The 27,808-nt window shown below is 43.2% G+C and overlaps 2 protein-coding genes across 2 annotated transcripts in view; one reads left to right on the forward strand and one right to left on the reverse strand.

Moving 5' to 3' along the window:
• col6a4a (collagen, type VI, alpha 4a) overlaps positions 1-11,669 on the forward strand; it is a 42,023-nt gene extending 30,354 nt beyond the window's left edge. The window contains exons 29-38 of the mRNA XM_029115666.2: positions 1,562-1,624; positions 1,716-1,751; positions 1,845-1,881; positions 2,020-2,031; positions 7,085-7,578; positions 7,677-7,773; positions 7,913-8,557; positions 8,656-8,823; positions 11,195-11,239; positions 11,354-11,669. Coding sequence (XP_028971499.2) covers positions 1,562-1,624; positions 1,716-1,751; positions 1,845-1,881; positions 2,020-2,031; positions 7,085-7,578; positions 7,677-7,773; positions 7,913-8,557; positions 8,656-8,823; positions 11,195-11,239; positions 11,354-11,529 — 1,773 coding nt within the window. The 3' untranslated portion in view covers positions 11,530-11,669. The remainder of the gene's footprint in view (positions 1-1,561; positions 1,625-1,715; positions 1,752-1,844; positions 1,882-2,019; positions 2,032-7,084; positions 7,579-7,676; positions 7,774-7,912; positions 8,558-8,655; positions 8,824-11,194; positions 11,240-11,353) is intronic.
• A 571-nt stretch (positions 11,670-12,240) lies between these two features.
• On the reverse strand, positions 12,241-24,485 carry pik3r4 (phosphoinositide-3-kinase, regulatory subunit 4). The gene is given in 19 exon segments (XM_020041092.2): positions 12,241-12,685; positions 14,737-14,857; positions 15,036-15,225; positions 15,334-15,465; positions 15,643-15,854; positions 16,047-16,211; positions 16,450-16,615; positions 17,148-17,386; positions 17,388-17,538; positions 19,151-19,352; positions 19,446-19,649; positions 19,763-19,908; positions 20,022-20,195; positions 20,316-20,537; positions 20,666-20,800; positions 20,950-21,568; positions 22,687-22,820; positions 22,926-23,664; positions 24,160-24,485. Coding segments are annotated over 18 exon segments (4,101 nt in total). The 5' UTR covers positions 23,644-23,664; positions 24,160-24,485; the 3' UTR covers positions 12,241-12,514.
• Between the last annotated feature and the right edge of the window lie 3,323 nt (positions 24,486-27,808).

Below are 27,808 nucleotides of genomic sequence, written 5' to 3' on the forward strand. Positions count from 1 at the left end.
AGATAGCGCTTACGGTTGTGACCATAAAGCTCTATTTTGGTCTTGTCACAGTGTGCCAGAAGATGAGAGGAGTCAAGGTGCTTTTTTGTGGCATTGGTGCAGTAAAGGTTTCTTTCTGGCAACAAAGAAAATAATTAACTGACCCCTGTTCAAAAGTCTGCATACCCTTAGTTCTTAATACTGTGTATTGTCCCCTTTAGCATCAGTGACAGTGTGCAGTCTTTTGTATTTATCCCTCCAGGTCAAGGTGTTGTCAGGCATATTGTAACCAGGCTTTTTTGTGGCATTGGCACACTGAAGGCTTCTTTCTGGCAACTCGACCATGCAGCTTATTTTTGTTCAAGTATCGTCATATTGTGCTCCTTGAAACAACCACAACGTCTTTTTCCAGGGCAGCCTGTATTTCTCCTGAGGTTACCTGTGGGTTTTTCTTTGTATCCAGAACAATTCTTCTGGCTGTTTTGGCTGAAATCTTTCTTGGTCTACCTGACCTTGACTTGGTATCAAGAGATCCCTGAATTTTCCACTTCTTAATAAGTGATTGAACAGTACTGACCGGCAAGGCTTTGGAAATCTTTTTATATCATTTTTCCATCTTTATGAAGTTCAATTACCTTGTTATGCAGGTCTTTTGACTGTTATTTTCTCAGTGCATTCACTTGAGAGCTAACAAACATATTGACTCTTTATACACAGACACTAATGGCAATTTAAAAAGCCACAGCCATTTCAACCTGTGTGTCTATAACAAGGCCAAACATTCAAGGGTATGTAAACTTTTGATCAGGGCCATTTGGGTGATTTCTGTTATCATGGTGATTTAAAAAGGAACCAAACAACTATCTGATAATAAATGGCTTCATATGATCACTATCCTTAAAATAAATGTTTTGCATGATCAGTCATATCTTCAAAATCAATGTCATAATATCCCAATTTCCGCCAGGGTATGCAAACTTATGAGCACAACAGTAGTTAACTTATTTCCTCACAAACTTCTATCAAGCAGATTAGTTGGGAGAGATAAATGTTTTGCTGCCCTCACTCTAAACTGATCTTCCTGGGTGAGAGGACAGAGTCCAACACAAGTGATTTATGATGTTAGACATGTCGGTTGCTGTTCATCCATCGCAACGTAACCATAAACTGTTTTATTTTGTAAACAGTTTATGGTTATGTAAACAGTATTTGGTTATGTACAGAACCTTGTAGCAAGTGACGTTTTAATTTATTCTCAACTAATCCTAATTTGTTTTGGCCTTTGTCGGATTCAATATCTGGTCTGCTGTGTGGCACACTGCGTCTCTAACCACTTTGCTATTTAAAGGGGGTACTTGAAAACACTCTTGACACAATAGGCATTACTAGTGAAATTAACATGAGGGGGTACTTCAGGGGTACACTTAGCTGAGGACAATTCTGTCAGGGGTACAGTAACTGAAAAAGGTTGGGAACAACTACATAGATACTAATTGACCCTGACTTATTTCCTAAAATAAACTCAACATGTGAAAACTGTAAAACCATCTACTAAAATGACCATATGATTTGGTTGATGCAGGGAAACTCAGGCACAACAGGTGATCCAGGAGTTCCCGGAACCACAGGTCCACCAGGACATATGGTTAGAATATCATGTTTTGAATTTGGTCTAAATATTAGTACGATATTTACTATTATTTGTGCAGTCATGACAACTCTTTCTAAATATCTAGGGCCCTAGAGGGAGACCTGGAGAGAGACCCATGTCTGTACGTATACTCTCATACTGACTCTGAAGAGCTACATTATTTCATACTGACTCTGAAGAGCTACATTAAATGCCATTACCTCTATCTCTTTAGGAATGCCAGCTGACCACTTACGTCCGTGATAACTGTGGTGAGCTCTTTGTATTACTACTACAGTTCATTATCAGTCGTGTCAATTGCTTTATTACTATTAAGGCCATGTTTTCATCAGCAGAGATTAATTAATTGAATCTCTCTCTAAACTATTATATGTTTTTTCTCCTAACAGCATGCTCCCAAGGTATGTGTTTCAATTTATTTGTGTATTTCGCAGACAAGCCCTGCATCAACACAATTATTAAGCAATAGAAAGTATAGGGAGCAAAACACCCCCCAAAAATACATGAACTCACACTTCATAACATACAAACACACTCTTCATGGAAATATTATTCTATCATCCTGTTGAATTGCCCTAGAGATACCCATTTATTCAATGTAAGTGATCTTGGAATTGATTCCAGTATCACTTTAAATGTAGAGGGGCAGAAAAACTAAAAGCTTGTCTACCTAACTCCGTGGAGATGACAGGTTTCTCTAGAGTTACCCATCCCTGAGAACATGTTTGATAGTTTGTACTTCTGTATGTCAGCAGAGAAGTAATGTATAATGGTAATTTATGCCAGAGGGCTGAAAAGTATAAAATATACATACACGATTTATATACAGCTCCGGAAAAAATGAAGAGACCACTGAACCTTTTTCTTTCCTTCTCCAAAAAAGTCGAAAAGGAAGGTTTTGAGTGAGAAACAGAAGGGTTCTGGGTCCTCACTCAAAACTTTCCTTTTCAACTTTTTTGGAAAGGAAAGAATATATATATATAGTCCCTATATCTTGTCCCTATATATACAGGTGCTGGTCATAAATTTAGAATATCATCAAAAAGTTGATTTATTTCAGTAATTCCATTCAAAAAGTGAAACTTGTATAATGTATACATTCATTCCACACAGGCTGATATATTTCAAGTGTTTATTTCTTTACATTTTGATGATTATAACTGACAACTAATGAACCCCGAATTCAGTATCTCAGAAAATTAGAATATTGTGAAAAGGTTCAATATTGAAGACACCTGGTGCCACACTCTAATCAGCTAATTAACCCAAAACACCTGCAAAGGCCTTTAAATGGTCTCTCAGTCTAGTTCTGTAGGCAACACAATGATGGGGAAGACTGCTGACTTGACAGCTGTCCAAAAGACGACCATTGACACCTTGCACAAGGAGGGCAAGACACAAAAAGTCATAGCTAAAGAGGTTGGCTGTTCACAGAGCTCTGTGTCCAAGCACATTAATAGAGAGGCGAAAAGAAGGAAAAGATGTGGTGGAAAAAAGTGTACAAGCAATAGGGATAACCGCACCCTGGAGAGGATTGTGAAACAAAACCCATTCAAAAATGTGGGGGAGATTCACAAAGAATGGACTGCAGCTGGAGTCAGTGCTTCAAGAACCACCACGCACAGACGTATGCAAGACATGGGTTTCAGCTGTCGCATTCCTTGTGTCAAGCCACTTTTGAACAAGACACAGCATCAGAAGCGTCTCGCCTGGGCTAAAGACAAAAAGGACTGGACTGCTGCTGAGTGGTCCAAAGTTATGTTCTCTGATGAAAGTAAATTTTGCATTTCCTTTGGAAATCAAGGTCCCAGAGTCTGGAGGAAGAGAGGAGAGGCACAGAATCCACCTTGCTTGAAGTCCAGTGTTAAGTTTCCACAGTCAGTGATGGTTTGGGGTGCCACGTCATCTGCTGGTGTTGGTCCACTGTGTTTTCTAAAGTCCAAGGTCAACGCACTTCATGCTTCCTGCTGCTGACCAACTTTATGAAGATGCAGATTTCATTTTCCAACAGGACTTAGCACCTGCACACAATGCCAAAGCTACCAGTACCTGGTTTAAGGACCATGGTATCCCTGTTCATAATTGGCCAGCAAACTCGCCTGACCTTAACTCTATAGAAAATCTATGGGGTATTGTGAAGAGGAAGATGCGACCCAACAATGCAGAAAGAGCTGAAGGCCACTATCAGAGCAACCTGGGCTCTCATAACACCTGAGCAGTGCCACAGACTGATCGACTCCATGCCACACCGCATTGCTACAGTAATTCAGGCAAAAGGAGCCCCAACTAAGTATTGAGTGCTATACATGCTCATACTTTTCATGTTCATACTTTTCAGTTGGCCAACGTTTCAAAAAATATTAAGTAATATTCAAAGTTTCAGAGATACTGAATTTGGGATTTTCATTAGTTGTCAGTTACAATCATCACAATTAAATGAAATAAATAATTGAAATATATCAGTCTGTGTGTAATGAATGAATATAATATACAAGTTTCACTTTTTGAATGGAATTACTGAAATAAATCAACTTTTTGATGATATTCTAATTTTATGACCAGCACCTGTATATATACACATACACACACACACGCACACATACAGTGAGGGGAAAAATTATTTGATCCCCAGGCTGATTTTGTATGTTCGCCCACTGACAAAGAAATGATCAGTCTATAATTTTAATGGTAGGTTTATTTCAACAGTGAGAGACAGAATAAGAACAGACAAATCCAGAAAAACACATGTCAAAAATGTATTCAACCCCTCTGCAAAAATGTTGTTGGGAATCACAGAGGTCAGACGTTTCTTGTAGTTGGCCACCAGGTTTGCACACATCTCAGGAGGGATTGTGTCCCACTCCTCTTTACAGATCTTCTCCAAGTCAGTAAGGTTTCGAGGCTGACGTTTGGCAACTGGAACCTTCAGCTCCCTCCACAGATTTTCTATGGGATTAAGGTCTGGAGACTGGCTAGGCCACTCCAGGACCTTAATGTGCTTCTTCATGAGCCACTCCGTTGCCTTGGCTGTGTGTTTTGGGTCATTGTCATGCTGGAATACCCATCCACGACCCATTTTCAATGCCCTGGCTGAGGGAAGGAGATCCTCACCCAGGATTTGACAGTACATGGCCCCGTCCATCATCCCTTTTGATCCTTTGTCCTGTCCCCATAGCAGAAAAACACCCCCAAAACATAATGTTTTCACCTCTATGTTTGACGGGAGGGATGGTGTTCTTGGGGTCATAGGCAGCATTCCTCCTCCTCCAAACACGGCAAGTTGAGTTGATGCCAAAGAGCTTGATTTTGGTCTCATCTGATTACAACACTTTCACCCAGTTCTCATCTGAATCACTCAGATGTTCATTGGCAAACATCAGACGGGCCTTTACATGTGCTTTTTTGAGCAGGGGGACATTACGGGTGCTGCAGGATTTCAGTCCTTCACGACGTAGTGTGTTACCTATTGTTTTCTTGGTGACTATGGTCCCAGCTGCCTTGAGATCATTGACAAGATCCTCCCATGTAGTTCTGGGCTGATTTCTCACCATTCTCATGATCATTGCAACAGGTGAGATCTTGCATGGAGCCCCAGACCGAGGGAGTGTGACAGTTCTTTGTGTTTCTTCCTGCTTTTGTGAATAATCGCATTAACTGTTGTCACCTTCTCACCAAGCTGCTTGGCGATGGGCTTGTAGCCGATTCCAGCCTTTTGTAGGTCTACAATCTTGTCCCTGACATGCTTGGACAGCTCTTTGGTCTTGGCCATGGTGGAGAGTTTGAAATCTAATTGATTGATTGCTTCTGTGGACAGGTGTCTTTTATACAGGTAACAAGCTGAGATTAGGAGCACTCCTTTCAAGAGTGTGCTCCTAATCTCAGCTCGTTACCTGTATAAAATACACAGTGCAGCCAGAAATCTTTCTGATTGAGAGGGGATCAAATACTTATTTCACTCATCAAAATGCAAATCAATTTATAAAATTTTTGACATGCGTTTTCTGGATTTTTTTGTTGTTATTCTGTCTCTCACTGTTCAGATAAACCTACCATTAAAATTATAGACTGATCATTCCTTTATCAGTGGGCAAATGTACAAAATCAGCAAGGGATCAAATAATTGTTTTCCTCATTGTAGATTTCACTGTAATCAAACACAGAATTACAGTTGTGCTCATATGTATGCATACCCTGGCAGAAATTGTGAAATTTTGACATTGATTTAGAAAATATGACTTATCATGCAAACAAAACTGTCTTTTATTTAAGGATAGTGATCATTTGAAGCCATTAATTATCACAGTTGTTTGGCTCCTTTTTAAATCATACTGTTAACAGAAATCACCCAAATGGCCCAGATCAAGAGTTTACCTACCCTTGAATGTTTGGCCTTGTTACACACACACACAAGGCGACACACTCAGGAGAAATACAGGCTGCTCTGGAACGATACTTGAACAAAGATTTGCTGTATGGTCGAGTTGCCAGAAAGAAGCCTTTACTGCGCCAATGCCACAAGCCTGGTTACAATATGCCTGACAACACCTTGACACGCCTCACAGCTTCTGGCACACTGTAATTTGGAGTGACAAGACCAAAATAGAGCTTTATGGTCACAACCATAAGCGCTATGTTTGGAGAGGGGTCAACAAGGCCTTTTAGTGAACAGAATACCATCCCCACTGTGAAGCATGGTGGTGTCTTACTGATGTTTTTGGGCATGGGGAATCTTGTGAATATTGATGGCAAGATTAATGCAGCATTTTATCAGAAAATACTGTCAGACAATTTGCATTCTTCTGCACGAAAGCTGCACATGGGACGCTCTTGGACTTTCCAGTGCAACAATGACCATAAACACAAAGCCAAGTTGACCCTCCAGTGGTTACATTAGAAAAAGGTAAAGGTTCTGGAGTGGCCATCACAGTCTCCTGACCTGAATATCATCGAGCCAGTCTGGGGAGATTTCAAACATGTGGTTCATGCAAGAAGACCAAAACCTTTGCATGACCTGGAGGCATTTTGTCAAGACGAATGGGCAGCTATAACACCTGCAAGGATCCAGGGCCTCATAGACAACTATTACAAAAGACTGCACGCTGCCATTGATGCTAAAGGGGGCACTACACAGTATTAAGAACTATAGGTATGCAGACCTTTGAACAGGGGTCAGTTCATTTTTTCTTTGTTGCCATGTTTTATGATTGTGCCATTACAGTTGAATGTGAATCCCATAAGAAATAAAAGACGTGTTTTGCCTGTTCACTAATGTTCTCTTTACAAATGGTACATATATTACCAATTCTCCAAGGGTATGCAAAGTTTTGAGCACAACTGTATATATAAAATTATGTTATTAATCTTGTTTTACCGTTGTCCCAAACCCTGCTGTCCCCACTGTCAATTTCTCCCATTTCTCCTTCCCTTCTCTCCCCCTCTCCTTCTCTCTCCCAGGTCGGGCATTGTGTCCAGCCTACCCCACAGAGCTAGTCTTTGCCCTAGACATGTCACAGACTGTGGAGCCAGCCAGGTTTCAGGCAATGCGCTCCTCGCTCCTCTCCTTATTGGAGCACGTTACCATAGCCGAGAGCAACTGCCCAACAGGTGCACGTGTGGCAGTCGTGTCTTACAGTGACAAGGTCAAGTACTTGATCCGATTCCAGGATTACCAACGCAAGAAGGAGTTGTTGGAGGCCATTCGTGGTATCGCACTGCAGAAAACATCTAACCTTCGCTACCTTGGGGCAGCCATGCGTTATGTCGGGCGCCATGTCTTCAAGCGAACCCGCCAAGCGCTGACGATGAGGAAGGTGGCAGTGTTCTTCACCAACGGGCCCTCTGAGGACAACTCTGCTATAGTTACGGCTGCCATGGAATTCAAAGCCCTGAACATTGCCCCTGCTATCATAGCCACAAAGAGCGCAGTTGATGCTCAACGGGCTTTTGAGGTACAAACTGACATTTTCTGGGAAGTGGTTGTGAACAGGGGCAGCAGAATGTTTGGTGGATTAAAATGCAGCCCATGTTTTTGTCTTTTGTCTCACAGGCTGATGACACAGGCAGCTTTATCTATGTTCTAATGAATAGGCCACAAGAAAAACAAAAACTGCTAGATAAAATCAACCATTGCGTGATCTGCTACGGTAAGCCATAGAAAGTTGCACAGAAAGTTTTTAGTTTTAGTTTCTGCCTTGTTTTACAGACGATTCTGCTATAGAACCCATTCCCTCTTGGACATGTTGTAATGTTACTCCTGTTTGATCTCTGGTTCTGTGTTTCCAGACCACTGTAGACCAGACAGCCAATGTAGATTTACTGACGCTCAGCAGCCACAGGCGGTAGACATGGACCTGGCCCTGGTGATGGACGGTTCCAGGGAGATCCAGGCTGACCAGTATGCGGGTTTCCAGGAGCTTCTTGGCTCTATTGTGAAGCAGGTAGCCTTGAGCCCCAGGCCCAATGCAGCTGACGGCCAGGCCAGAGTAGCCCTCCTCCAGACCGGTGGCTCTCACCTCCAGGTGGAGTTTGACCTGCAGAAGCACAGTGACCACAATAAACTGGAGATAGACCTGAAGAACATGCGGAAGCATGGAGGAGTGTTGTTTCTCGGGCGGACCCTGGAGTATCTGGTCAATGAGGTGTTACTCAAGGCTCAGAGGCCCAGGAAGAGTAGGGTGGTGCTGGCTGTGGTTGGCGCCGAGACGGCCCACTCGGACCGGGCCAAGCTGGCCTACATTTCCCAGAAGGCCAAGTGTGAGGGCATTTCACTGTTTGTGATCACAGTGGGTGAGCATTTCAACAGCACCCAGGTGGAGGAGATTGCCAGCATGCCGTCAGAGCAACACCTGCTTCATCTCTGGCATGTGAAGGAGTGGGAGAGAGGCTATGCACAGCGCTTCTTCAGATTCTTCCTCAGTGTCCTCAGAAGTAAGGAACACTAACATGCGTTTTTCTTTTTAAATGTCAATGCTTGTCTGAAGTCTAGTGTATTCTAACCCCATACCTCTTGCCTTTCAATATTGCAGAGGGATTTAACAGCTACCCTCCAGCACAGCTAAAACACACATGCGATCTGTTGGCGGGACAGGAACATGGAGGGGGACAGACAGCGACGAATGTGGTAACAAAGGAAGTAGAGGAGTACCCAGACTACACGGAGGAGGATGAAGAGGAGTTCCTTGAGCACACTGCAGGTGGATCTCAGACTCTGACTGATCTTGGCCAGGTTGACATTATATATGACTTATCCAGGGGAGATGTAGACACTGAAACCTCTCGACTAAGCTCAAATGGTAATTGGTTACCCCATATAAATATGTTACTCTCTCGCGGTCCCTAATATTCCACTGCAACCCCACATACACACTCTCTACAAAGAGGGACGCTTTCATTCATTTCCAATGAGAGCCAGGAAATGATGGCGACAGCGGACAAGCTGCTCTCGGGACAAAAGCTCCCGGCGACAGTTGCGAGAAATGTTCAACTTTATGCTAATTTCCAGTGAGCGGGCAGTGGTGTTGTTCTCTGCATCTTGAAGTCCCTTTTCTTTTCTACTTGCTAGCTAAAAAACATTGACGAGAGAGAAAGTTGTGATTGTAGTGTCCGGTTTCCCCATTATTTATGATGCTTCTCTGGCTTCATACAGAGATATAATTCTAAAAAAGATATGCATGGAAGGTTTCAGATCGTTGCGATCACGGTTGAGTGATACATGCATAATGAAAAAATAAGTAAATTGCTATTTGTACATTGAGAAATCATTGACTTGGCATTGTCATAACATGTTTTAGTAGTGGAGTCACGCAAATACTAAATACTTTATAAACGGATGTTTCCCCTATACTGGTTGTCTCTGGCATAAATTATAGTGCAATGCCCAGCGATGGCACATTAGCAAAGCGCTTGGTGCACGCTCACACTTCTGGTATTGCGGTTGTGACGGTAACGCTAACCGCTTTAGCACAGAAAACAAAATGCTAAGAGAACTTACAGTATTTACAGTAAGTCACCATATCCCTCTACTATCATTACTACTGGACACAATATGCAAATCATTCAGTAGATTTAGAGCAGTTAGTGTTGAAGTCTAACACTTCCCCGAGTTGGTTTGATGCAAACGAGAATTACACACCAGGAGTCAAGTCAATTCCAATACCGTATATTCCGTTTATTACAGAAGCTTCTGGAGACAGAGTGCCGCCCCACAATGTCCGAACATCAGCAGTAACACAAGAATTATTTATACTACCAATACGCCTAAAGAGCGGGGCGGAGGTAGCCAAGCATGTGTGCCATTGGTCCAGTTTATGTTCTTTATTATATGTGTACGTGAAGCCAAATTTCTGTCTTGTGTCTATTCTTAATCCACCCCTGCCCAGAAGTGTGAGTGCTATTAATCTGTCCCCCTCGGTTTCCTGTTAGTCTGACACACAGGCCTAGTCCACTCTTCCACCCCAGCAACAGCCTAAATAAGAGTTCCTGTTTTCTACTTGCAACTTTCAGTTTCAGCTTATGCCACATACATTCAACATCTTGCTTCAATGCTCACAACAGTTTGACAGCTTATACATTCAGTGTATCCACTTAGCCACAAACCCAATTACAGTGGCTGTGAAAAACTCGCGGTCAGGAGTATGTTCGAAAGTTTGTTTGTAGTTCGCCATTGAGAACAACCACAAGAACGGACTACATGCAAGTAAGCTAGCTAGTTATCGATAGATAGCTGACTTTTTTAGCGATTACCTGAATCAAACCTGTTTTGGAAGGTGCGTTCATGAGCAAATGGGAGGTGGGAAAGTTCCGACCTCCGAGTGAAAGAAAACCGGAGAAAATACCTGACACTAGGTTTGACGTCACTCGATATAGCAGCGTGTGTGGTGAAAGATTAGAAAACAAGAGTTTTGCTCCGCGCACAAACAAGTCAGTATATTTAGGCCGTACTCATTAGCGCAGGTGATTGTGATGTTAAAGGATACTTCGCGGTTTACTTTTGGGTCACTGACATAATGTTATGCCTCTGGCTAGCTAGTCTTAATGTTATTTAATTAAACTGTCAATGCCGTAGCCTGTTTGTAGCCTCATGCGAACGCTCCCAAAACTGAAATGAAACAGATTCCTGAATCTATAAAAAATTTGACTAGATGCAATTTCAAGGATTAAAACATGACAATAACTTTTTGTGGAAAAAACATCCGTTATAATGCTATTATTCAAAATATGATATTACAAAAGTTAATGTATGCCATGCATATTTTTTTCTTATCAGCAATTCAAGTTGTTTATTTGGAAGCTCCAAATCTTACTTCATTCAATGGCCTTTGTGCCCTGCCATGTGGCCTTTGTGCAGTAACATTTTTATGAAACCGAAGGCCAAATGGCCTTGCCCCTAAAATGAAAAAATTCCAAGCCTGCCCCCAACATTAACAACTGTAATGAATCACACAGTATGGCTCTAAAGAAATTATACAACATACGTTGTGATTAAGTTGATTCAGTTGTCATTTTGTTTAATGTTTTTGAAAATAACACTATGCCATATAGTCTGATTATATTCTGTGTTTACAGATCACACATCAATCCAGATGACAGAGGAAATGGTTAATGACCAGGGTAAAAAGACCACATTTTGATTTGATTGATTTTTAATGCAATAATAAAAATATGAAGACAAAAGCCTTGGTCTTTATAAAAATGTAAACTGCATAAGTCTCCCTTCTTCCTCAGACGCATGCTTCCTCAGACAGGATGAGGGAGGTTGTCAAAACTACATTCTGAAGTGGTACTTTGACACGACACAAAGCGAGTGCTCCCGTTTCTGGTACGGGGGCTGTGGCGGCAACGGCAACCGCTTCGAGACACAGGAGGCCTGTGAAGGCCTCTGTCTGAGGAGGAAGCGTTAATACTACCAACAAACTTTCTAAAACCCTGAATAAAGTTGAACCGACGATCACACAAAGACATCCGCCAATCCAGTCTCGCTTCAGGTGGGACCAGCTTAAAACAACACAATGTAAATCCTCAGCATTTATTGTTTTTTCTTTTGGCAGAGATTGGATCTAAAAAAAAATTACATTTTCAGATGTATTAATATTTTTCTGTTTTATTGAATTCTGTTCAAGCAGACCTAAGTAACAGATCTGACTGTCATGCAGTCATGTAGTTAGACAGCTGGCAATAAACAAACATCTGGGTATTGATGTTTTCCATGTAAAGTTGTACAGTATTGAAATGCTGGTGCTATTTGCCATTAATGTCTACAGCTACTTAACCAGCGCCAGCACAATTTAGTTTACAATATATGTTCTCAATAAGCCCACTAGGAAAGGCAATGGACTTCAAGAACTTGATCGTTAACTTCAGCTGTATATTAATCCTGTACTGTATGTATTTTACCCTGTCATCTGTGTGTTTGTAAGTTAAACTATCAATATAAGCTATGGTCTTAGAATGCGGACAGCCAGACACTGTTCATGCCAAATCTTGCAGATGATTTCTAGCCATGTTGTGCTATCATTTGTTAATGTTAGCTGCTAAAACGTGGATACTGAGATTAAAAATACAGTGCAACATTCACAGTAAATACAGAGTTCATAAGTGTCATAAAGGATTCCTTTTCATCATACCCCATTTTATTGACAATTGTTGGACAGCTGCTTTTTACCATAAAAAAATCTCAGATATCAGTCACTGCATAATTGTGACTTCTGTCAATGTCAGTACAAACACATACTCCTTTAAAGACATGATTTCTATGAGCTTGTTTAATATTAATGTTTCAAAATATACTATGTACAAAAGTCTATCACAGCAGATCAAAACTCTGGGGAAAAGATGTTGAGGAATTGAGTGAGTGAGTGAGAGAGAGGATGACCTGAACAAATCAGTTTATTTCCAGACTTTGACGATGCCATCTCTCGACGAGGTGACAATGAAGCCCTGTGTGGTCTGAAAGGTGGCGATGTCAGTGATGATGTCATGGTGACCTACAGGGAGAGACTCTGGGCCCCGACGGGGGGCGTCCTCTGTGGCCCCACTCTTCTGCTTACTGTGGATCTCCTGCAGGGAAATACAGCACGGCATCTGGGTCAATCTCTAGCAGTATCATGTCTGTGTGCAGTACAACCCTGTTACCAAATAAGTTGGGACGCTGCATATTATGCAAATAAAAACAGAATGCAATGATGTTCAAATAATTTGTCCCTATATTTAACTGAAAATAGTAGAAAGACAACATATCAAATGTTGAAACTGAGAAATGCTGTTGTTTTGGGGAAAATACATGCCCATTTTGAATTTGATGCCAGCAACATGTTTCAAAAGGTTGGGACGGGCATCTTTACCACTGTGCTGCATCACCTCTTCTTTTAACAATACTCTGTAAGCATTTAGAAACTGAGGAGACAAAATGCTGTAGTTGTGAAAGTAGAACATTGCCCCATTCTTGCTTGATATAGGATTGCAGCTGCTCAACAGTTCAGGGTCTCTTTTGTCATATTTTGTATTTCATAAGGTACCAATTGTTTTCAATGGGTGACAGGTCTGGACTGCAGGCAGGCATGTTTAGCACCCAGACTCTTACTATGGACCCATGCTGTTGTAATCCGTGCAGAATGTGGTTTGGCATTGTCTTACTGAAATAAGCAAGACCATCCCCAAAAAATATATTGTCTGGATGACAGAATATGTTGCACCAAAACCTGTACATATTATTTAGCATGTATGGTGCCTTCACAGATGTGCAAGTCACCCCATGCCATGTGCACTAATGCACCCCCATGCCATCACAGATGGCTTTTGCAGTGTGCAATGATAAAAAGCCGGATGGTACCTCTCCTCTTTAGCCCGGTGGACGTGGTGTCTGTGATTCCTAGAAATAATCTAAAATGTTGATTTGTCAGACCACTGGACAGTTTTCCGGTTTGCCTCAGTCCATCTAAATGAGCTTGGGCCCAGAGAAGGTGCTGCCATTTCTGGTTGTTTATGTAAGGTTTCATCTTTGCATGGTAGAGTTTTAAATTGCATTTGTGGATGCAGCGACATACTGTTCACAGACAATGGTTTTCTGAAGTGTTCTTGAGCCCATGTAGTGATGTCCACTACAGCATCATGTTTGTTTTTAATGCATTGCCATCTGAGGGCCTGAAGATCACAGCCATCCAATATTGGTTTTTGGCCTTGTCCCTTGCATACAAAGATTTCTCTGGATTCTCTGAATCTATTAATGATAGTGTACCATAGATGATGGGATCCCCAAACCCTTTTTTAGATTTTGAGACATTATTCTTGAATTGTTGCACTATTTGCCCATGCAGTCTTTCACAGAGTGGTGAACCCCTCCTCATCCTCACTTCTGACAGACCCATCCTCTCTGGGATGATCTTTTTATACCCAATCATGTTACTGATCTGTTGCCAATTGACCTGATTAGTTCCACCTGGTTTACTTTTGGTCTTTCAGATTTTTTGAAACGTGTTGCTGGCATCAAATTCAAAGTGAGCATGTATTTACAATAACTTTTCTCAGTTTCAACATTTGATATATTGTCTATTGAATATAGGGTTTAAATGATTTGTGCATCATTGCATTCTGTTTTTCTTTACATTATACACAGCATCCCAACTTTGGAAAACGGGGTTGTAGTATAATTTCCTGTATTTAATTTTATAAAAGGAATGTACAGAAAAAAGTATGTACAGTGTTGTAGGGCCAAGTGATTAGATATTCAAACTTTTTCCAGTGGGGCAATCAGTCTCGGCAAAGTCTCGGCAAAGGTTAACATACCATATAATAGCCTCTTCAAGCAGTAGCCCGTCTGGCAAAAGTGTCTAACATTGCCAACACCGGTCATTTTATTTATTCAATGAACTTTCCTATATAGACCCGACAGACCCGTTAGCATGAAATAAAGCCCCAGTTTTCAACGCTGGGCTACAATACCGTCACATTACTGAAGTACCACTGGTACATGGTAAAGTAAAATGTCATGTTTTTGTCCTCATAAAAGTATGTCAACGCCACAAAAAATTCCTGCAAACCGGACTTTCAATACAACCGGCGGGAAATACCCTTAACTACATCCTCATCACCAACATCCCACCAGAACACACCTGAACAACCTCCGTGCCCTCAATGATCTTGCAGCTGTAGCGGACTGAGGGGCAGTGCAGCGGTTCATTGGCTCCCCCCGCCACGATGTAAGACCTGTCTGGGTAGGCCAAGTCCCAGAACCTGGAGCGACACAGACACGTTACGCTAACAGTAGTACACTGTGCAACGCCGAATCTTCAGGGACACAACAAATAACACGACTGAAAAAACCAATGCATCGTCTCGCAAACACAGCTGGTGAAAACTGTGTTGGACATCAGAAGGGAGGTTATTCCTGTGGCCAGGACAGCAACCACACCTGATTCTCATGTCAGAGCCGGCGGTGAGGAGGAGCGGGTTCCCATCTGCGGGGCTGCAGTAGATTCCGTGGACACTGTGGGGGGACGGTTGCATCTCTGACAGGGGCGGAGCAGAGCTGGCCCACAGAGTGAACTTCCTGTCCCCTGTCTCCATGTCCCACATGGATACTTCATTGTTTCCCTGGACGGCTACATAACAGTAAAAAAAAAATGTAAAAGGTTTTAATTGTCCCACAAGTTGTAGATAAAATTAACAACAGGAAAAAAAAAATTTGAAATAGCAATAGTGAGTCTCACCGGCGATGACAGAGGATTGGTAGAGGGGGTGCATGAGCAGTCGTCTGATTCGTGCTCGGGCAGGGTGGGAGTGGTTGGAGATGGGGAGTTGGAACCGCATGTCCCAGCACGCCATAGTGCCATTGCTTGTACCTATATGGATTGTGAAAGCATTGATTGACTCAGCTAACTCCTATTAAGGGCATCTCAGGTAGGTCTGTTCACATCATGTGACATTGCCTGTCCAATAAATAAAACTCAAGCCAGCACCGTTCACGCCCGGATCCGCCCAGACACACGTCGCACTCGTTCCCACACCAACCCACATACCGAGGCAAAGCCAGCACTGGTACATGTCAACGGTGAAGGAGGTGATGAGCCCCAGCCGGAGGTCATGGCGGAGGGTCCAAGCATTGGAGTTGGAGCGCAGGTCCCAGCCTACTAGAGAACCGTTCACCGTGGCGTAAGCCAGAACAGACTGGGCACCAGAGTTAAAATGGTGGATGTCCACCACACAGCCATCATCCTTCTGGTCCAGAAACCTGAGGAGGACAGGGATTTGAAGAGACAATATGACAGTGTGTGTGTGTGTGTGTGTGTGTGTGTGTGTGTGTGGGGGGGGGGGGGGGGGCGCACACAATATGACAGTTACTATGTAACTCCAATTTGAAGTAGCACCTACGACTACGAATAAAACCCAAATCCTGGGTTCATAAATGATGTCCGGTACACACCTGGTCTGAAAGGGGTTGACTTTGGGTGATTTGGGGGGCTTGTTGGCCTCAATGGCCAGCAGCTGGATGGAGCCGTTGTCTGATGCAGCAGCCAAGTAGTGTGACCCCTGACAGAATGTTAAGGTCTTCACGTGACCCCCGATCCGGGAATATGTTAGCACTGACCTGTAGAACAAACAGTAGGTAAACATTTACACAGACAGATTGAGGATATTGGAAAACATTTTTTTTTTTTTTAAACGTGTGTATAAAATGGTCATTTATACACTGCCCTAGTGAGGCCTGCATGACTAACCTACAGACAATGTGAGACAATTGAGAGGGTTCAGAGGACCATCCTCATGGGATCACCAACCGCAAAAGGTTAATTGGTAGGTCATTGGTTGTTACTAGATTAGCGTACCTGGTGGTGGTGGTTTTGCCCTCCATTTTCTGGCTGTCCCAGACCTTAACAGTGCCGTCGTTGGAGGCAGTGGCGAAGATGGAGTGCTCGTCTGACACACGGATCCGGTTGACCGCAGACTTGTGCTCGTGGAGGTGAGCCACTAGGAGACCTTTAGGGTGCCACCCTGTGGAACAAAACATTTATATGTTGAGGGGCCTTACTGGTAGTTGACATGGTGACATTTCCCATGTGCTTCATCCAAAATGACAACAAACACACAGTGGTATATTTAAGCAGTATGACAAAGAGGGCGTGGTACATGGTCAATTTATCACAAGCTAAACCTTACTAATCTAAGGGCTAGCTGTGTGTTTCTTCAGACAACGCTAGGCTTGTGCGTTCTCGCTACCCAGCCAGAGATAAAAGGGTACATAACAAGCCAGCATGTCTACGGGAATTCCTTCAAGATTGTTTGAAAAGCATTCCAGTTGACTACCTCATGAAGCTGGTTGAGAGAAAGCCAAGTGTGCAAAGCTTTCATCAATGCAAAGGATGGCTAATATCAAGAATATATTTATATTCAACATACCGATTTAGTTATGATGTCTTTAATATATTCATTAATTTGTTTGGCAAGCTATTCATGAGAAGGCTGTGCAACAGACCCGATAGTGACCCCTGGCTTCGCCTATGCCATGTCAGAGGCACCACTTCACCTGGTGGCGGAGGACGGCTCTCCCACTCGGCGCTCTCCATCATCTGTTTGGCCATGCGTTCGGCACTGCACTGCTCCCTCTTCTGCTGCACCAGCTGCTGAAGCTCCGCCTTGCAGGTGTTGAGACGCCGCTGGTACGTGGAGACGCCGCCCGCGGACTGAGCCACGGGGACAGCAGGAGAGGCTGTGTTTCTCCTGGTCTGAACGCCCGAGGCTTCAGGCACCTGGCGGTGGGAAGAAGGGGATAAGACAGAGGGAAGTCGCCAGACTCCTGCTAACAGACCCTTTACGTACCGTGGTGGGCTGTGGTACGGAGACCGCTGGTTCCTGAGAGCCAAACATGCTCTTCCACTCTTCGTTCATGTTGGAGTCAGGCTTGGGATGCTTCCGTGCTGAACAGAGAGAGAAAACAGTTCAGAGGTGGTCCTAAGCTTGGAGACTCTGGGGTTCATTTGCCTTCAGGTTTAAGGGTTCTAACTATTTTCAGCTAATACATCAGGACAAGGAAGCAATAAGGTTCTCCACTTCTAATGTGAAAATTACCTACCTCCATGCAGATATTATCAGCCTATGTGTTGTCAATTATTTTGAATTCAGGTTAACTGAATTGCCTGAAAGCATTGAAACTCCATGAACAAATGCCAAATACATAGTCTATACAGCTTTTATCTATAAATAATGGCATGTGAAAACATGTTGGAACACAGTAGTGTTAATTCTTATTTTCCCAAATTTGCAAAAAGTTACCAAAAATGTAATTCCAAATTTGGTATTGATAAATATGAATCATTTGAAATCCCTAGTTAAGTGAATCAATCTACACTAAGTTGAGAGCTATGGATTGTATGGATTGTGTGGGTCCCCCATTGCATTAAGGATTGCATTATTTTTTTGTCTCCCTCACTTATCGTCCAAAGTAGCCCTATAGGAACAATTGTGAAGGACACTGTTGTATCGGGACATGTCAGAGTGAACTTAGCCACTAAGGTCAGTCCAAGCTCCACGTGACTAAAAGTTATCAGTTGCAAACAGTCACTTTTAGCCAACATTACTACAAACAGTGGCTACTGTATGAAAAAAAAAAAAAACTACAGAACGTTAATTAAACGTATGGTGTAGTATAAGCAACCCAATTTTAATATGTGCTTGAATAAATTGTTTCTATTGAATACCACAGAATCTCCAGTACAGCGTGATCAGAGGCACATCCTTGTGTGGTGGAGGCGACCGGCGATTAGCCATTATTTGAGAGTGACCCTGGAGGTAGATGGAGGAACATGAGTGCACAGGCTCTATATCCTGCCCATTCAGGGCCTGATTCAACTAACCTGTCAAACCTACCACCCTGGTAAGTTAACAAGTAAAGGTTTAAATGGAGCACTAACAACTTCTGTGTCTATACACACGTTGTGAGAATGGGAAAAACATTAATTTACCAGATGCAGTTTTACCCATCGAAGGAATTAAACAATAAGATGATATGGGGAAATGGTGGAAATGTGTGGATCCATTGGATTTATTTGTCATTCAACATTATTCACTTCAAAATAGTCCAAAGCATACTAGCAATATACCAGATGCTGTGGTGATGAAGTCTGCAAACACAAAAGTCAAATGTAGTAATGTATCAAAAGTACACATACATCCACCTATCCAATCCTTTCAGAGTCCACACATACACGCACACACCTCAAGAGCAGTGTTTCCCAATCCTGGTCCTCGGGACCCAAAGGGGTGCATGTTTTTGTTTTTGCCCTGGCAAACCTGTTTCACATATTGCCCGACCACTTACACACTTGATTGACATAATCAACCTATCATCAGGTCTTTAATTTAAATCAAGTGTGTGAGTGCTAGGGCCAAAAAAAAGCATGCACCCATTTGGGTCCAGAGGACCAGGATTGGGAAACACTGCTCAAGACTATAGGTACATTTGGGTTTGTGCACTACTCTCTGCAGCGCCAGTACCGCCCTTTGAACACCAGGTGGCAGTGGCGCCCCTACCTCTCTTGTCCTCCGCCTCCTGCTTGGGTTTGACCAGATCCACCTGGCGTCCTGTGATGCCGAGTGTAGCCAGATCAATGACCCCGCTCTGGACCGCCTCCCCCAGGTAGCTCTGGTCACCCATGTTGGCCTTGGCTTTGTTCGACTTCAGCATGAAATCCTTGAGAGCCAACAGCTTGTCTTCTTCCGCCTCCGTCATCCCCTGGAGAAAACGACAACAGTGACCATCGTCCTGATACTCCTCCTGGTCAGAGGTAGTAATTCACATTAAGACACGTCCCCACCGCTCTCTGACCTGTGAGAGCAGTTTCTTGAGCAGCTGGGCGATGGCGGGGTCCTCCGGGATGGGGCATTCTGGCAGCGAACCGCTGCGCTTCTTCTGGCGCAACAGCAGGTGCCGGAAGAGGCTGGCGATGTCTTTAGAGCGCAGGGAGTAGTCAAAGATTGAGCGGCTCACCGGCTCCTTCAGCACACTGAGCAGCACGATCTCTTTGTCGATCTGGGAGGAAACACAGGCTAATGTGAAACCACACAGCACGGAGGGCACGGCATCCCACCACACACAGCACTTCCTCAGGCTTGTCGGCAGGCGAGCGTGTGTAGCGGTGTTACCTGTATGATAGGCTGTGTGATGAAGGGGTTGAGGTGAGGCATCAGTTTGCAGTAGACGTCGGCTATGTTCAGGTGCTGGGCCACCACGGTGATGAAGCCCACCGCCCCATAGCGGATCCACAGGTTAGGGTGGCACAGGAAAGGGGCTTCATCAAAAGGAAGGGGGGGGGGGGGGGGGGGGGGAGAAAGCGTAACGTACAACTGCCTCTCTGATACGGCCAACTAGCAACGGCTATAACCGAATGGCAACCTGTCTCACCAATGTCGCTGACAAACTCGTAGATGTGAGGCTTCTGGAGCAGGCCCAGCTGGCACATGCAGGTGAGGGCGTTCAGAGCCTTGTAGATGACAAACTCCTCGGCGTCGCTCAGGCCCTGCTGCAGGAGAGGCTTCAGGATGGACGAACTCTGCCAGCCCACGTACGCCGCCACACCTGGAGCAAACGGGGGAGGATGAGGGAGACGGAGGGGAAGGGAAGAGAAGGACGGGGATCAGTTGGGATACAACCCTGCATCCTGCTCGGGCCGGGAGCGTACGCCATCCGGCTCCTTACCCACGATGCTGTCGAAGAAGGCCCCCCGCAGGTGCCAGTCGTTCTTGTCGTTCAGGAAGGTGATCATGTGGGAGAGCAGCACGTCATTGGCCTTCTGCCGGCCGAAGAACACGCAGAGCCGCGTGATGCCGTTCTCCATCAGAGACTGCTTGACTATGTTCTCAGAGTCGCTCAGCAGCGTCACCACCTTTTGCTGCACCATCTCATGCAGGGCCTGCAGCTCTGTGAGGAGGAAGGTGAAGTCAGAGGAAGTCTGAACTGTCTCCAGGGGTCTTTAGGTGCGGCACTGAATATGCGTGTTTCTGGGAGAAACCTCTGAGACACGTAACAGGGAAAGGCCTTCAAATTACCAGAGTCATAGTTCTCATTTGGGTGAAGGGTCTCCTCTGCGTCCTCCCCATTCAAATCATGCTCCATGTTCAGATTATTCTCCTGAACAAGCTCTAAGAATCTCAGTGCCGTCTCAGCCAAGTGGGCTATGTTCTCTAAAAACAAAAAATTTACATTACGCAAAATGTGAAACTATTCTCATGCACGCAGTCATCACACTTGGCACCACATCCTGTTATAAACACACAAAACAAATGCTGATCTAGAGAGATTTTATTTGGTGGGGACTTTCGACCTGACCGACCTGCGTACGCCAGTCTGACGATGGTGGCGTCGTCCTGCGCCAGGTGGGCTATGCCCGGCAGGATGTACTCCGGGTAGATGTTGACATCGTTGCGTGGGACCTCCTTGACCAGTGCCAGCACCTTGGCCAGGGTGCGCACCGCCTGGGCCCTGACCCGCGGTGCCGGGTCGCTGCAGAAGTGCAGCAGGTAGGGCGTGATGCGATCCAACAGAATCTCCACACTCAGGCGGCCCGCCAGGTGCAGAACGAGCTCCAGAGCCGCCAGTTTGGAGTCACAGGAGCGCAGCGTCTGGAGGCAGGAGGTGATGACCGACACCAGCACCACCAGGCCCTGCTCCTCCTTGGCTGACACCGAGCCAGACTCGCGGGCCCCTTTCTCTGGCTTTTCAGAAGATCCGCCAGGCCCTCCACAGCGGAGGTTATGGAGGATGTTGTCCAGGTCTTTTCGGATGACCAGAACACGCTCGTCTGCCGACTGGAAGGTTTCCTTGGCGAACTGGGCCATGTAGGGCTGCAGGAAGGTGTAGAATATGTCCGGGAAGGCGTTACCCCTCTGCTGCTTCAGGTACTCCTCCGCAGTCAGGCGCTTTTCAGGCTCCCGGTGTACCATCTGGGCCACCTGGGGAAAAAACCTGATCATTAAGCACACTGAGAATTGGTGCTCGAGACGTTTTGAAAGACCACTTTTCAAGAATTATCAACGTTACATTTAAATTCAAAGTCACAACTGCCTCACAAAATAAACCAACAACCTATTAATTCTAATTTAAAGGGGTGATACGTATTTTTACAGAACTACCAGCATAAAAACAAGCAAAAATTACCCAGCTGACATCTGCAGTTAATGTTTTAAGTTAATGTTTCAAACAATATTTTTCTACAAAATTTATCAGAGTGACTGACATATTCCCCATTTAAACTTTCTTGCCGGTTGCGTGTATCAGTTTACATTGACTTGTAATCGCCTTCTACTCACTTTCAACACTCACAGTACCATCCTTCCCACCCTAAACTAGCTAGTACTAGAAGACAAGCTGTTTAGAGGCAGAATTCTACACAGTGCCCTTTAAAACAGACATTTCTCTACTGGCTTGTTGGCAATTTAAAAATAATTATAAGCGTATGTTAGATAAAATGGACAAGCCTTATTGGCAAGACTGGCAAGACTTAACTTATTAACAAAAGACTTGTAAGTCTTAGGTCAAAACATGAGGTGTCATTTCAAAGAAAACATATTCAAAATGTATAATTCGCCATTATAATATTAGAAAGTGGATAATTGACTGTTTTGGATGTTATAGCCTGATACATCCAATAAAAATAAATCATAAAACATTTGGGATCTGTTATCACCTCCACAACCATTATGGACGTTACAAATATCCCTGGGCAAAAAAAAAAGTATACCGACAATTAAAAAGAGAAATCAACTACATTTGGTTCTGTATTGCTTCTCTCATATCTCTAAGTAACAGTACGAGCAAAACAAAAGAGATAGGCCAAGTCCCAAGTAAGGCATTTCAGTCAATCTCAGGGCCAGAAGGGAAACAGTTTCCTACATACACTGGTGACATGAAGTCTGATATTCAAAATATAAACTGTAAAGTTATCAAAGAACATGGGTTGGTTTCGAAACGCTAAATACATTAAGATGTCTGGATGTTGAGGCTGACCTTCACTAAAACACAACAACTCTCCGCATTTGTTCATACAGAGATTAAAAGCATTGTCTATTACCAGCTCTCTGATGCTACGGTCCTCTATTTTCATGAGGACATGCTCTGTCTGAAAGTGTCCTTTGCGATATGCCAGCAGTTGAGAGAGATCAAAGAGCGGCACTCCCTCTGTAAAGAGTTCCGCGATGACACAACCTGAAAAGCACATTCAAAACATAGTCAGCAAAGGGGAACGGATATTATAGGCTGACACACTACAAAATTCCATGTAGGGCTGTACATTTAAGCTATGACATTTACCAGCTGAGAAGATATCCATAGCCTGTTTGAGCTCTCCCCGGCTCCTCTGGCTGTTGCTGGTGAGGTCCACCAGAGGCGTATTCTGGTCACTCTCTGTTGTGAACATACTCCCATCAACAAACCTCTCTGGTGCAATGTAACAGGTCCGTCGCCTGGAGGTGTCGAAGAAGTAGTTAAAGTCGGCCGGGTTGTCCTCCGGTAAATAGGTAGGCTTGAAGCTGGCAAAGTCTGTGAGCAACACCCAGTTCCAGCTGGTCACCATCACGTTTTCCGTCTTTATGTCACCATGTCTCACGCCCGATTTGTGAGCCTGGTCCACAGCAGTGAGGATCTGGAAGGCTAGCCATCGCTTCTCCACGTTGTTGAGGAAAGGCCGCGTGCTTATGCGGTCATAGAGATTGTCCCGGACATACTGACGGAAGAGGATGGCGGCCTTTTCAGTGAGAGAGGCCTTCTGGAAGGGCAGGCAGTTCTGGCAGGAGTGTAGTCTGATCTTCAGCTCCTCCAGCTCCTGCTTGTAACTGGTCAGGGGCAAAGAGGGGTCCTGGATAGCAAACACCTTCACCACTACCAGACCTTCCCTGTGCTTGGCACGGGCAACCTTAAAGAAGCGAGTGCTTCCCAGGCTCTTGTCATACTCATGATCATGGATGTCAGAGAAATAGCTGTCCACAGAGAGTATCTGGGAGGGGGCGATCCCTGCCAGCTGATTCCCCATGGCTCTGCTCTAGCCAGGTCCCTGATTTGAAGTACACAGGGACAATCAAACGCTTGACATGAATAAGGATACAAACAGCCAACACAAAAAATTTACCAACTATTGCATCAGGTAAGCAAAACATCTAGCCTACCCGATCCCTCACTAGACTAAGTAATGCTAAAGCTTTGTTAAACAGCGAGTTAAAAGGTGTTCAACAATAACAGAGGGCTATCAAAGGTAGCGTATATAGAATTGAAAATAAATATCATATAAGAATGCTGACTACGGCTACATATGCATCTGTTAGCTATCGCACCTAGCTACTTTGAAACTGGTTTTGTGGTACTCTTCCATGAAAACGGGGTCATATGCATTGCCTCATCATGTGAGGTACACTATGATGATGATGACAGTGCAATAACTAAGCTAGCTACAGTACCATTGCCGTACTCATGAGTGTTAATTTATTGAAAACAGAAAAATTTTAAATAGCATCCAAGTAGTACATACAGTAGTTTTATTTGATATACTTACAATACAAACCGGGCACAAATTGCACGTGACGTTAACGAAATAACAGTGGAGAAATAACAGTGCAGTTACTGTTTACCAAATGGTTGAGATGCGGCGTAACGTCGTTGGAGCTGTTGATCAGAACAGTCTGTATGTATCCTAGCTGGTAACAGCGAACTAGATAAATAGCTACCAAAATCAATCGGTTCAAATGTGTTATTTCCGTGCATTTCGCTAAGACAACTCCATTAAAAGAGCAAATCTGGAGTGGAAATGTCGTTTACTGAGAGGGTTCAGCCAGGTTTTAGCTGGCTGCGGAGGGAAACATTTCCTGTAAAATCTATTGACACCCCCCCATAAGAAAAATGTATCCCTACGCAAAGCCATATGTCACTTTCAAACAAACTGGGAACTCGAAATCTCCGACCCCTGACTTCGGTGCTTTCAAGATCAGTGGGAATTTGGGATATAAGTATATTCGACTAAGAAACATTTTCGGACGGTGTCCTGATTTCCAAAGACAGAAACTCGAAATGTGTTCAACAGAGGCGTTGCTAGGATTACAATACATTCGGGTAGTGATGGCCATTCGAGGCTTCGTTACCATTCTTCTAGCAGCAGGATATTATGCTAGCAGTGCTAACTCAGGTTTTCTTTTTCAAAGTAAAAGCCATCATTGAAATATATAAGGTAATATAGTTAATCTAGTCTGTACATTTTGTTTAATGTCCGTTCTAATGTTATCATTGTCTGTTCTTTTTCACAGACTAGATTGTTAACTATATTGCCTTATACATTCCAATTATGTCTTTTATTGTGTTGAAGAAAATCTGAGTGCTGCCAGCTTAATATCCTGCTGCTAAAATAACACTAATGAAGCCTTGAATGGCCATCACTACATTCAGGGCTTAGACATTCTGTAGGAACTTCTAGTCATTTTAAAGGCACTTAGAGGACTTACATGTAATATTGGATTAAATGTAGGTTTTGCATTTAATTTTCACATTTTAACACATTTTAAACAACTGTCACTGTCTGGTGAAATTTCTGTCCCCAGTTTGGTATGTTGAGTCTGGTTCCCCAACAAAATATGTCTGTTGTTTCAGTGTTTTGCCTATGGGATAAAAACCTCTGTGATGAAAACTGATATCAACTTCTTTCTTGAAAAGAGAAGTGTTTTAGAAGAACTGAAAGTTCTGTATTCGACTGATAATACTATTGTTGGTGGAGCCTTGAATATGGTATTCAACGATTGGTTAATCCATTATCCAATAAAATGTTATATCTAATAATCACCATTATATGCAAACAGTTTTATACTTCTGCAGAACTCAAAGATTTCTGGAGCTCAGCAAAGCCTGATATTAAACAGGACTCTTTGTTCAAACCTGATGCTTCTTCTAAGTCTGAAATTTACTATTGGCTTATCTCTGATACAAACCCGATTCCGAAAAAAGTTGGGTCACTGTACAATTGTGAATAAAAACAGAATGCAATGATGTGGAAGTTTCAAATTTCAATATTTTATTCAGAATACAACATAGTTTAAACATATCAAATGTTTAAACTGAGAAAATGTATCACTTTAAGGGAAAAATAAGTTGATTTTAAATTTCATGGCATCAACACATCTCAAAAAAGTTTGGACAAGGCCATGTTTACCACTGTGTGGCATCCCCTCTTCTTTTTATAACAGACTGCAAACGTCTGGGGACTGAGGAGACAAGTTGCTCAAGTTTATGAATAGGAATGTTGTCCCATTCGTGTCTAATACAGGCTTCTAGTTGTTCAACTGTCTTAGGTCTTCTTTGTCGCACCTTCCTCTTTATGATGGGCCAAATGTTTTCTATGGGTGAAAGATCTGGACTGCAGGCTGGCCATTTCAGTACCCGGATCCTTCTTCTATGCAGCCATGACACTGTAATTGATGCAGTATGTGGTCTGGCATTGTCATATTGGAAAATGCAAGGTCTTCCCTGAAAGAGATGACATCTGGATGGGAGCATATGACAATGCCATATATATATATATATATATATATGGCATATGACAATGCCATATATATATATGTCAGCATTGATGGTGCCTTTCCAGATGTGTAGGCTGCCCATGCCACACGCACTCATGCAACCCCATACCATCAGAGATGCAGGCTTCTGAACTGAGCGCTGATAACAACTTGGGTTGTCCTTGTCCTCTTTAGTCCGGATGGCGTCCCAGTTTTCCAAAATGAACTTCAAATTTTGATTCGTCTGACCACAGAACACTTTTCCACAGTCCATTTTTCAATGATCCTTGGCCCAGAGAAAACGCCTGCGCTTCTGGATCCTGTTTAGATACGGCTTCTTTTTTTACCTTTTTTTGAGTTTTAGCCGGCAATGGCGAATGGCACGGTGGATTGTGTTCACCGACAATGTTTTCTGGAAGTATGCCTGAGCCCATGTTGTGATTTCCATTACAGTATCATTCCTGTATGTGATGCAGTGCCGTCTGAGGGCCCGAAGATCACGGGCATCCAGTATGGTTTTCCGGCCTTGACCCTTATGCACCGAGATTGTTCCAGATTCTCTGAATCTTTGGATGATATTATGCACTGTAGATGATGATAACTTCAAACTCTTCTCTGAGAAACTCCTTTCTGATATTGCTCCACTATTTTTCACCACAGCATTGGGGGAATTGGTGATCCTCTGCCCATCTTGACTTCTGAGAGAAACTGCCACTCTGAGAGGTTCTTTTTTATACCAAATCATGTTGCCAATTGACATAATAAGTTGCAAGTTGGTCCCCCAGCTGTTCCTTATCGGTACATTTAACTTTTCCGGCCTCTTATTGCTACCTGTCCCAACTTTTTTGGAATGTGTAGCTCTCATGAAATCCAAAATGAGCCAAGATTTGGCATAACATTTCAAAATGTCTCACTTTCAACATTCAATATGTTATCTATATTCTATTGTGAATTAAATATAAAAGTTATGAGATTTGTAAATTATTTCATTCCTTTTTTACTCACAATTTGTACAGTGTCCCACCTTTTTGGAATCAGGTTTGTAATTTAGACAATTGTGTTTCTGATTCCAACATATCTACAGCTCCACTTTATGATAGATCTGAGTCTACAGCATCAATATTATTTATCATAATAAGGGATATTAAAAATGTTATTCTGGTCTTTTGAATCATAGACAGTTTTGTCAAGGTATTAAAGTGATCATTTCTGAAATCATTGAAGATAAATATCTCTCCCATTATATTATTAAATGGGAGTTCATATTCAATTGTAGACTTCACAGATTTTCTTTGTGATTTGGTAAACAATTAAATATAATTCAACAAGAGGAGATCAAGCTGAAAAAAGAAATAGACCTGTGCTTCAATAATGCTATTCTCATAGAAAACTTGTAACTCAGCAATTGAAACTTGATAGACAATATTGCAGAAAAGCAATCTTATGTTAGATCCAGAGCTAGGTGGATAGAAGAAGATGACAAAATCTTATTAATGGTCTGGAAGGTAATTAACCTCTTTTAATTGAGAATGAAAGAATAGGCTTTTATAGCAGATGGTGTGCCTTGTCATTTTCCAGGGCCAATGCTGATACTTTTTTCATACTATAAAATAGCATATTCCTTAGATAAATGAATTAGTCAGAGGTTTGTGATGTAGATTT

The sequence above is a fragment of the Esox lucius genome, chromosome 20 (genome assembly GCF_011004845.1).
Source record: "Esox lucius isolate fEsoLuc1 chromosome 20, fEsoLuc1.pri, whole genome shotgun sequence".
Taxonomy (NCBI): Eukaryota; Metazoa; Chordata; class Actinopteri; order Esociformes; family Esocidae; genus Esox; species Esox lucius.